The sequence below is a fragment of the Aedes aegypti genome, chromosome 2 (genome assembly GCF_002204515.2).
Source record: "Aedes aegypti strain LVP_AGWG chromosome 2, AaegL5.0 Primary Assembly, whole genome shotgun sequence".
Lineage (NCBI taxonomy): Eukaryota > Metazoa > Arthropoda > Insecta > Diptera > Culicidae > Aedes > Aedes aegypti.
Genome location: NC_035108.1, coordinates 240300552 through 240313003, shown reverse-complemented (window position 1 = coordinate 240313003; position 12452 = coordinate 240300552). Strand labels below are relative to the sequence as shown.

Here is a 12452-nt window from a genome sequence, read left to right as displayed (position 1 = left end):
AGTTCGAATCAGCAGGGCAAAAGTTCGTTTAAGACAATCAATTTTGTAACTGTTAAAGCTTAAAATGAGTAAATATTTTGACATTTTTGGTATTTGTTTCTTTTCAACTGCTACTTTTTTTTATGGAAATTTTGATTACAGTAAGGTGGGGCAAAAGTTCGACCTTAGTGGTATAATAGACCGATATGCCGGTAAACAAATTCAAAAGGTGTTATCAAAGTTTCCAGGAAAACATAAGCAGATGAAACAAAACAAATACTATACAGTGAAACTTTAACATATTGGGTATAATTTTGCTGGACCAGCTTGTGCCAGAATATTCACCCACAGACGGACCTGGTGTAGTGGTTAGAACACACGCCTCTCACGCCGAGGACCTGGGATCAAATCCCATCCCCGAGATAGTCACAAAAAATCAGTGACGACTTCCTTCGGAAGGGAAGTAAAGTCGTTGGTCCCGAGATGAATTAGCCCAGGGCTAAAAATCTCGTTAATAAAGATAAAAAAAATAAGCGTAAGGTGTGCTCTAAATTGTTTTAGATTACTAAAGAAACTATATTTGTATAATACAGCACTAAACCGGAAGTTTCAACCGCATCATAAAGTGTAAATTTTACTCTTTATGATCATTTTATTGAGAAAGCTCATACTAAAAACATGTACGCATATCTACCGATCTTCGGCAATGTGAACGTTTTTCTCCAAATATTTCAATCGGTTATCTTAAAATAATATATTATGAAAATGAAACATGAAAAATAATTTTTATTTCATTACAGCAGTGTTGCCAATTTTGATGATTTTCATTGTGTTTTGATAGGTATTCGGAAAAAAGTGTGCGCTTTAAATATGACGTGGAGACTAAATAAGCAACACTATGAAGGCGCCGGTTATTTTTCATATAAGGACTCTGAAGGTGACTATTGTGTATAAGAAACCGCATGTATTTCATATGTCCAATACTGTACATTAAATCTTAAAATTATATTCATTTAATTTCCCTTGGAATTAAAAATATCTGTAAAAATCAGTGTAAATTGTTATTATGATATCTGGAAAATTGTTGCTCCAAAAATAACTTGATTTTTTAGAAGACATGAATAAGAAATGCTGCTTTTGAAGAACAGTCCGTGGCGATTATCGAATTGTTCAGGCTACCCAACAAACATTTTAGTCGAACGACAGTTGAACAACTCACTCTGAAGCAAATTTCAGCTGAATCAACTGTTGTTCAGCTACTAATGTTACTTGGGTATTTCTTTTAATCACCTTATAAAAAATCGACCGTTCTAAACGTTGCTCCTTATTCGTGTGAAATTTAATTAGATTGGTGGCTTTTTTAGTATCACAACATCGTACAACATTAGTCGAATGATGTACAGAACAGCGATTGCGATTTCATTGATAAATTCAAAAGATAGGATAATCAAAGTATTGTAAATCAAATGGAAGTGGCCAAATTATATACGCGTAACGCTTTGTCCAAAATACATAAAACACCCTATAGACTACACAAAGTGTCCACTTTATAAAATAAACAGTCATTAAATTTCGATCCTAGAATTTCAACAGGAAATTGTCTACACGCTCAAAAAAGAATTCTGAAAAACGTGAACTGTCAAAAATACACCATGAACTACCACAAATGGTCACATAAACATGATCTAGTTCACGGTGTATTTTTGTTGTTGACGAGTTCACGTCTGCTGTTCACGGATACGAGAACGGATTTTTTTCTGTGTAACGACTCATCTTTCCATGTTTCTAATCTATAATTTGCCTTACGAGATGCAATTTCACTTTGATTTTTTTTATTTAAATATTTCATTTGACGATTCTGAGGACGCATTATATGATAAAAACGCGGAAAGAATACTTTTCCTCTTTTATGACACTACAATGTCACGTAAAGAGGTGTTATTTTTCAATATAGTGAAAGTGAATCTCATATTTTCTCTGCAGTTTTGAAGATTTCATTAGAGCATCAACCAGATATTTCCTCAAGTCTATTTTGATGTTAAATTATTTACCCATGATAATATGGTGAGTTGGCATCCGATTTTTGATGATCAAACTTTTCCATAATTGTTTTTATCGAGGGGGGCGACACATCCAGATATTTAAGATTACTACGATATCTTTGAAAATCTTTGCGATGACCTTTCATCTTTTTGCAGCATATTATCTTGTTTTATCCGTGGCATCTTATAAAACATCTTTATCCATCTTCATAAATCTACCTCATCTTTCCGCATCTTACATGAGTGTTTTAACGGATTGACTCAGTTGTCATCGATCAGCAACAAAGAGGGAGAACGGAGCTGCATCATTGATGGAATGTTTCCAAACATCATGATAAATTATAAATCCAGCAGGTTTTGGAAGATCACGCAGATATTTTCCTGGGTTAGCTAGTTGTTCGGATTTTGGCCCAGATTCAGCAGGATGCTGATCATTGGTTCCATGATGCGACAGGACAGATACCTTAACGAACGCTCCAGACTGCCCAAGAAGCTGAAGAACCGAGTATGGAATTTGCTGATCAAGTTTCCCGGCGGAATCGTTTCCGGTACGATCAGATCGGCGATTGCTTTCAAGATAAGAAGTGTCATGTTTAACGCCAGGTCCGAGGAAAGTGGCATGTAGCTAAAGGAATAAACTATTTCGGGATTGAAAGGCTTTGTGGGTGGAGATGGACTGAAACAGTTGGCGTTCCTGGTGGCATTGAATCGAAAAGGGCAGCGGAAGAAGCTCGGAGAACACGAGTAATTACTTATTTTCAGTCCGTGTCTTGGTGTGTGTTGTGATCTAATAAATTGTCTGTACACGCCCCTACCCATAAATAAATATTTTATTGATTATCAAATTGAGTTTTAATTTTACAATATATTAACAAAACTTATTGCTTCTTCGCCTTTTGAAGCTAGGGATTTCATCGCAGATTTTTCGGGTTAACTGGGTTTACTTAACGATGAAATGGTGTTGTGCAGTGCTGTTCCTTAAAGATTAGAATGGTAATCAGTACAATTTCCCAGAAATGAGCATGCAGTTCTGGAAACAAATAGCTACCAGTAACTTACTCTTTAAATAAAGGCTCAAAATCTTTTCACCTAGCCTGATTTGTATTAAAATTGAAAGTAATAACAACGAAAACTACAAGTATAATTGAAACTGTTTAGAAAAAAAAACTGTAGCACTACGCTCCCCATCATCAACATCATCATTGTTTCTCCTTCCACCCATTCACATCTTCTTGCATCTCATCAATCTACGCGCATCGTTCAACAGAAGATGTCAGCGCATGAAGCACGTCAAATCTAGAATAATACACTGATCTAAAAAATCGGATTTTATCCGAAAGTGCATCTAAACGAAGATCTGGGAGTGTCGCCCCCCTCGGTTTTTATAATGGTTTCTTTCGAGCACTCGAGTGTAACAAATATATCGAAATAGGTAATGTTGATAAAAGTAGGGGTAGTCGGCGCGATTTTTCCAATGAGCACCCCTTGAAAACTGCATAAATTCTTGAAATTTCATCAGAAATAATATGCAACCCCGAAGCTGATGATGAAATGAAATATAAGGCATGTAACAATTCAGTGTTCGAAACTCAAAGAAAAAGAAATAAATGATGTACGAAAAAACTGCCCATATTGCCCCAAATGGCTCTTTAAAATTTCATCATTTCAGAATGAAAATGTTTGACTGTTTTAATGTTCTTAAAAAATTAAATCTTCTTGCACGGCGTGTTTATAAATACTAATAAATTTCAAGAGTAGTAAAAAAATAATTGATTTTTTAGATTATATGAGATTATTTTACAACCAAAACTAGTGGGCTCATATTACCCCATCAGTAAAAAATCGACTCGAAAAATGACTAATTTTGAAATATCATTAATTCATCCGTGAAATTCATAATACAAAAGCAATCATGCTGATCTAGTGTATTCATCTGAAAACTGTTAGAATTGTGCAAACATTTAAAGAACTCATAATATTTTCGACACTTTTATCGACTTTTCCTTAAGGTGGCCAAACTGCCCCACTTTCCCCTAAATATTATTATTACCTCTTATCTTTACTATCGATACTTTCAGCCGGTGGCTGGTTCGTCTCCAGTTGATAAAAAGTGATCATAAATGTTCGTGGATCGAAGCAACATTGCGGTCCTAGAACTTCATCACAGCAACCTATTGTTTTATACCAAGTCAGATCAAATGAAAAAACTTTTGTCATTGTTCAATAAACCGTTAACTAGATCAGTTGTCTTTCCACTTTTTTCCGCCTAAAAGCTCCCACATTCCATCAGGTTGTAAGCTCCAGCAAACTACTAGTCAAGCGGAACTGCGGAATAATCAAGAAATTCTCAAGATGAACTAGTTCAAGTCTTCGCTGCAGAAGCTGGGAGATTCCAACTATTCAGTCTGGAAGTTTCGAATGGAGTCGGTTTCGATCCAGAAAGGATTGAAGGCCATCGTTACGGAACCGAAGCCGGACGAAGCGGATGCCACCTGGACTGCTAAGGACGCGAAGGCACGGGCGCTCATCGGATTGTCAATCGAAGATGGTCAACTATCTCACGACATTTGGGCTGTAACGGTGAAGGACATGTGCGACAGTTTGAAGAAGTACCATGAGCGGTCATCTCTCTCAAGCAAGGTCCATGTGTTACGAAAGCTTTGCTCGCAGTGGTTACTGGAAGGCGGAAGTATGTTACGGCACTGGAAAGTCGACCAGAGTAGGACCTTACTCTCGAATTCGTTAAGGGAAAGTTACTGGACAAATGGAGACGTCGTGAGGAGCGCCAGGCGGCAGAGAAAGTACAGTGAACCAGTGGCGAATCTAACGGACCGTCATCTGCAAGACCGAAAGTAACGTGCCACTACTGCAACAAGGAGGGACACTACCGTTGTGATTGCAAGTAGCTTGCGAAGGACAGTAAGGTTGCGGATCAGAAGCAGAAGGTGAAAATGGCTTCTACTGACGAAACGTGCCTTGCTGCTTGTTTCTTCTATAGAACTGTGCGTCCTCGACTCCGGAGCTATTTCACACATGACCAACGATGCGGATCTGTTGGAGACTCTGGACACATCACGGCAAGAGAATATTACGGTAGCGGACGGAAAGCGAATCAGGGCCAACGGCATTGGCGTACATATGTTTCAAGGCGTCAACGGTGAAGGAAACCCGATGAACATCAAGCAGAGTCAAGTTTATCACGTTCCGGCAATAGTTGGAAATCTGATCAAAGTTTCTCAGTATTTTTCGACAAGAAGTCATGCAAGATCCCCAAGAACGGAGAAACCCACATGCTTGGAGAACGGAAAGGCAAACTGTATCATCTCAAGAAACGATCGAAGAAGAAAATGCCACCGACAGTCATCCGAAGCAATGCGTTCATCTGTGGCAGCGCCGGTTGGGACACCGGAGCATTGATGCAATCAAGACAGTTGTGCTTGAAGGGCTATGCAATGGAATCACTATGCAAGATTGCGGCGTACAAACGATGTGTGGAACATGTTACGAAGGCAAGATGACAAGGCTGTCATTCCCATAGGCATCCAAAAGTAGGAGCAAAGCAGTAGGAGATCTCATCCATTCGGACTTGTCTGATCCGTTCGAAGTGAACACTCCGGGTGGAAACCGTTACTGTATAGTACTGGTGGACAACTTTTCTCGATACACGCTACACAGAACCAGTTCGGCCGGAAGCCGAAGATTTTCCGGACCGATGGTGACAAACTGAAGAAGTACTTCGCGGACAACGGCATTCTGCTACAACAAACAGAACCAGCAAAATGGGACCGCTGAAAGGAAGAACCGATCGTTGGCAAAAATGATGACTGACGAAAGCTAATCTGGAGAAGAAGTTCTGAAATGAAGCCATTTCAACAGCAAACTACCTGCAGAATATTCTACATACGACAGAAGTGTAACGCCCTATGAGCTATGGCATGATCGCAAACCTTCGTATTCCCATCTCCGGGTATTTGGACCGTTGCCATGGGTCCAAGTTCCAAGTCAGAAGCGAAAGAAGCCGGACCGGAAAGCTGAAAAACTAGTGATGGGCTACGCTGGGGGACGCAAAGCTTGCCGTCTACTGAATCCGGAAACCAACGCTACCAGCATCAGCAGAGATGTCAAGTTCGACGAGTCAATCGAAAACACCAGCGGAGAATGAATCGAATGCAGTGGAACTACATATCAAGCTCAATGAGCCGGAAATCGAATTCAACGCCGATGACAGCAATGAAGAGGATAGCGATGATGCTTCTAGCGTGGTGTCAGAAAGAAGATTTCAAGGTTTTCCCGAGCAGCATGCTGATCGTATGAGTGAAGCTGATGCAGGATTCTTTCCTGTACTAGATGATATTTAGCGTAGATGATGGCGTTCCGGAGGTAGCCCCAAGTGGTGTCTACATGCAAACCCCACGAAGATCTCAAAGGTCCAATAAAGGCATTCCGCCAAGACGACTGTTTATGTGTACCGGTAATGATGGACTCCTTGAACCGAAAACATTCATCGAGGCCATGGCAAGTCCTGAAAGCGACAAGTGGCGTTCCGCCATGCAGAAGGCGTTGCAGTCAATTGAAGATATCGAGACCTGGGACCGGGTGGACCTACCACCTGGACGGAAGGCAGTCGGATCGAAATGGGTCTTCAAGATCAAGCGAGGGGCCAAAGCTGAAGTTACGCGATTCAAGGCGAAACTGGTTGCACAGGGGTACAGCCAGCAGTACGGAACCGATTATGATCAAGTCTTCGAGCCTGTGTATCGACTCAAGAAAAGCATATACGGACTGAAGCAAGCCGCACGATCCTGGAACCACATGCTGCACACTGAGCTGCTGCAACTGGGATTCCAGAAGTGTAATTCTGACCCGTGTCTCTATCGGAAGAAGGAAAGTAACCAGTGGTGCTACATTCTTGTGTACGTCGACGACCTGATCATCGCCAGCTGCGACGAGCGTATCATCGAGAGAACAGCCAAAGGACTTCTGAAACGTTTCAACATTTCGTCACTGGGAAACGCACACTGGTACCTTGGGATCGAAGTGGAGCGTGACGAGAACGACGCTTCTTAAACCAGAAGCGATACATCGGTGAAATTTAGTGAACGAATGGACTAGAGGAGGCCAAGTCGTCCAAAATCCCTATCGATACTAGATGAAGGAGAGCTACTTTCGGACAACAAAAACTACCAGAAGTTAATTGGTCAGTTGCTCTATGTGTCAGTAGACTGATGCAAATTTTAAGTTTTTGCTCCCCTATGCTTATACGATGACAATTATGATGAAAATGATTCTCCCAAAATTTGAAGTGATTCGGAAGAAATTTGACTGTGCACACGCCATTTGAAGTTTGTATGGAAATTACTATGGAAAAGGCAAACCTTTTGTGTTCAGTCCTCTAACTGCTCGTCATAATAATCTATGGAAAAGTGAACACTCTCATCTCACGTAAAAACTTCCCAGCTATAACTTTGCCGAAGACCACATTTCGATGGGACGTAAGGATAATTTGTTATATTTTATAATAAAGTCTAAATCATGCTGAGATGATCATTCAATTACTTTCAGAGCAACACTGCATTTTTGCTGTAGTAGCCTGGATTACTTTGATCTATTCTTCCCGCCAGGAGCACCACTGTTGGCTGCCGAACAGTTGGTTTAGCATACCACATGCAAACCAGCAGTATGCGGCGCCGCCATCTTTTCGAATCCAACATGTTCTAAGCAACCGTTGGATACTCAAATGCATTTCAATGCGGATACTCAAATGATCTTGGCTGCTGTCAAATCCATTGGGTGTGATTGGGGTTGCCATATACGTGATGCAAACCAACCACAACCAACTTTATGATGATGAATAACAATTTATCCTGAGGTCCAATCAAAAAGTGGTCTTCGACAAAGTTGTAGGTGGGAGGATTCCACATTAGAAGAATTTGTTCACTTTGCATAAAATATTATGACGCAGAGATAGAAGGCTGAACACAAAAGATTGGCGTTTTCCATAGTAATCTCCATATAAACTTCAAATAGCGTGTGCACAGTCAAATTTCTTCCGAATCACTTCAAACTTTGGGAGGATGCTATTTACCACAATTCAAATCGTTTAACCCTCTAATACCCAAATTTTTATTTTCGATTTAAGTATTATTTTTCGTTATCTAAAATCGTTCTAAACACGTTTTGGGCATTTATTTATTTTTATTCGCAAATTTTTAAATTTTGGTTTTTGATTTTTATAATTTTTATTTTTGAACATCCCTAGCTTTTTTCATTTTTTCAAGGCTTCAATTCTAGTTGTTGATGTTTGGCAATAATAAAAATTTAAATTGTTACAGTATTTTTCAAAATATTAAATTTTTAATTTTTTTTCGGAGCGTTTTTTATTTTCCGTGTAACTAACGGAAAAACAGGTTTGAAATGATTTCAATACCACCAGGCTCTTCGTTTGTGATAGGTTAATCGTAGAAAAATATAAAAGGTATGATTTTTTATATTACACGTTAAATGAAGCTCAGGCATTTGTAGGTTATATAAGAATGCAATTTTTCAAACAATTTCTAAAAATACAAAAAAGTTTCAAAGGTCATAAAAAACTTTTCTTATATGCGTGTTATGAGTCAAGGTATAAGCCAAAAATAAAATCATTTTGATTTCCGAGCTACGAAAAAATACACAAAATTCCAAAGTGTACCCCGTCTAAAGGCGGGGTTGGGTATTAGAGGGTTAAGTATAGGGGAGCAAACATTTCAAAATTTGCATCACTCTAATGTGTCAGTCAACACCAGATCGGACATATCGGCGGCTGTTTCTATCCTCAGTCGTAAAACGAGCTGTCCAACGCAAAACGACTGGAACGAACTTAAGCGGGTGATCCGCTACTTGAGGGGCACCAAAGACTATAAGCTGCGAGTAAGTAATAACGCGAAATCGGAAAACCTGGTCGGATTCTTTGATACAGATTGGACCGAATGCAGAGAAGATCGGAAATCCAACGCCGGCTTCGTCATGATGTTTACCGGCGGAACTATTAGCTGGGCGTGCAGGACCTGTGTGTCATTGTCAACCGCGGAGGCAGAGTTCGTGGCGGTCTCGAAAGCCACACAGGAGCTGATTTGGCGGAAGCGTCTTCTAAACGATTTTAACGAGCAGCCGAGCAACCCTACCATTTTCGAGGATAACCAGAGCCCACTGAAGATGCTGGATTCCGAAAAATTCAGCAATAGAACCAAGCACATTGCCACTCGGTTTCAATTTGCACGAGACGTGAAGGAGAAAGGAGAGGACCAATTCGTGTATTGTCCCGCTGAATAACTGGTTGCTGACCTGCTGATGAAACCTATTGGTCTTCGGACAATGCCCGTGTTGCGGAGGAGTGTTCGTGGATCGAAGTAACACTGAGATCAAATGAAAAACTTTTGTCATTCTTCAATTAACCGTTAATTAGCACAGTTGTCTCCCACTTAAGCCCCCACCACCATTCCGTTTTAAATGTTCGCGCCCTTGGAAATTGAAATTGCCCCCAGGGGGTATGGGAGTGTGGGGTGAATTCGCGTACTTTGGAAAACACTGGTCTGAAGAAATTCGGGGCATGCCTTGAGTGATCTTGAGAGTTTCCTGAATCCTAAGGATTTGCCTTCTCTTAGTGTTGACATCGATGTTTGTTTGTTGGTTTATTTGTACATTTGGCAAAGCGTGTACTGATAGCTTTAGTTTTTAATGGATCGATGAAGAGACATGAATAAACGTAACAAAATTGACAGTAAAGGATACACGACCGAAGTTTATATTATTGGATAGAGCAAACCAAAGATTAGCACGTTGTGTTTCGTCCACGATGGCGTCTTCCCGAGCAAAGCTTGAGATCATATTGAAAACTAATTTTGATATTGTGATGTCGCGAATTTTGATAACTCAGTTTGCTGTCATTTTGGTCGTTTTAACGGTTAAAATATCAAAACTGAGAGCAGAAGAATGAAATCAAATTGAAAACTATTTTTGCTATCAGTTAAAGCAAATTGAAAACTGTTTCTGTTGTCATGGAGGGCAAATTGAGAACTCATTGAAATGTACCGTCAAGGTACCAGTACCAACTCTTGTTCTTGTAGCCCGCTCACAAGCTTAAAAACTATGGTAATTTGAATAAATAAACAAAAAAAAAATGTCCACAGTATGATTCAATTTGTCTATTTGAACCGTATAGCGGCTCTAGTTTTCAAATTTACTTTGTGCGGATACTGGTGCACTGATGGTACATATTTTCGATTGATATTGAAACGAGTCTGCGACAAAACAAATGCTTCTTTTTATATTCTCATATGAGAATTAATGTTTATACATGTAGCAGGAATAAATTTATGAATATATAAAATGAAAACATTATCAAAAATTTGAAATGATAGCAGAACGAAAACTAAATATGATATCGAAAATTTTTCAATAAAAAATTGATATCAAATTATGATATTAACTTGATGCTGAAAACAGAATATGCTTCCGACTTGCTTTTTGTTTGATGTTGGACTTTGCTCGGGTTTGCACTAAACTAAGATTGTCATTTTTCTGACATTGAAATGGGAAAGTGTATCTCATTCGCGGTCGAAACCCATTCCCAATCCCTCAGCGCGCAAACATTAATTGACAATACCATCCCGTAATTACCTGGGCGAGAGAACTGAGTTGGGTAGTTTCTGAGGGGCGGAGTGTGAGGTTTTGAGTACGGCACTGCAGCCTGAGGACGTGAGACCCAAATCAATGCTGTGCCGCGACTTGGGCATCATCATGGACGCGGGGAAGATGGGACTCGGTAAGGCCGGTGGCGGAAGATCGCTGCTGCCCGGAATCGGAAGGTTGTTGCTGGCGTTCGAGTCCAAACTTTCCAATCGCTGTCTCCGCCGACCCTTCCGTATGACGTACGTGCCGCGGCCGGAAATGTCCGGTACTTGTGGTATGACATCGTCTGAAATGGGAACAATGAGAATGGTGAGTCGTCACAATTTTTATATACACTGCCATGCAAAAGTTTGGAGTCACCCCCTAGAAACATGCAAAGTGTTCTGTCCATATCTCTGTGATTACATTTCCAACTAAAACTCTTTGTGGTTCATTCCAACGGCAATGAGTTAATCTTACTTCGTTGGTGTTTCGACAAATCAGAGGATCAAACATGTCGCGCTTCGATCTCGTAAGTGAAAAAGTGGCGTGATCGGGGAGTTCGGTTGGAATAAGTGCCGCGATGGGTTCGTTCTTTTTGATCTTTCGACGACCTTGACGCTTGCTCCTGGGCAGTGCGTCAAGAAAGCCCGAGCTGTCGTCCGTGTTTTTTTTTCGGGTCGCGCGCCTATTTTTTTTTCTGAGTGCTAGCCGAGCAAACGAGTGAAGCTGAAAGTGGATTGTGGCTGCTCAGTCAAGGATAACGGATCAATTGGTGAGCTCGTTTCATGCTACTATTTCTAATCTATAAAATATGTATGACTGCACATTTAATCGTTACAATGGTGGGATGTAAATATGATGTTTCAACAAACTATGGATGGTTCTTCACTGTGAGTGTCGACACAAACTCTGATTCATGATTTATTTATGTTTAACATTTTTTTTTCAGAACACCCCTTATATACCTTTATTTTTGTAATTAAAAAAAACTTTGAATTGTTCGACACTACAAGTGTAGACTTGCGAAAGGTTCACTTTATTCAACAAACTTTGGATGGTTCGCCACTGTAAGTGTCGGCATAAGAATAAGAGTGTTCTATGATGTCCCAACCAATTGAGTCTTTTGTTTCTTTTCAAATGAGTAAAATATAATAACACATGCTTTCGTACTGACAGCTGTAGGAATGTTACATTTAGGTATTTGTTCAACAAACTTTGAATGGTTCGTCACCTCAAGTATCGGCATAATTTTCCTCTACATAGAAATTATATGAACAATTATATTTACGTATAAGCATGTATATATCTCACAAATCATTGTTTATCATGGTCTAATCGCTTATCAAAGTGAATCCTTTGACCCAACGATCCTCCCCATTAACAAACATCCCTCCCAGTAACCTTTGTGGAGATGCAGAGGCAAACACGGTCTCCAAATAGCAAAGGTTACACACTACCCAAGTAGCACGCGAAACATCTTCCAAAGAAATGCTTTTCAAAAATGGTTTCAATCGCGTATCAATAAAAGCATCTGTAACTTATCTGGTTCTAGTTCGGTTCCATATCAATATCAAGGCTCATAAAGTTTCATTGCCGTTCCAATGAACATGCATTTCAATCCTTGTTTGACGTTCAACATATTTGAAATGACAAGATTTGCTGCAAATGTCCCTTGCAAATAGCAATAAAGTCAAATTTATCAAGATGTTTTCAGCAACATTTCAAACAAACTCTTGAAACTTCTCCCAAAATGCCGGTTTTAATGTTATGTTTCACATTACT

General features: G+C 39.8%; 1 protein-coding gene across 5 annotated transcripts in view; it reads right to left on the bottom strand.

The window, feature by feature from the left end:
• Nucleotides 1-12452, bottom strand: part of LOC5577722 (rho GTPase-activating protein gacF) — a 410293-nt gene that overhangs the window by 96104 nt on the left and 301737 nt on the right. For all 5 annotated transcript variants that reach the window (XR_002500441.1, XM_021844557.1, XM_021844559.1 and 2 more), the window contains one exon: nucleotides 10677-10974. Coding sequence is in view for 4 of the 5 variants with exons in the window: in XM_021844557.1 (XP_021700249.1) it covers nucleotides 10677-10974 (298 nt within the window). In the remaining variant the exon portion in view is untranslated. The remainder of the gene's footprint in view (nucleotides 1-10676; nucleotides 10975-12452) is intronic.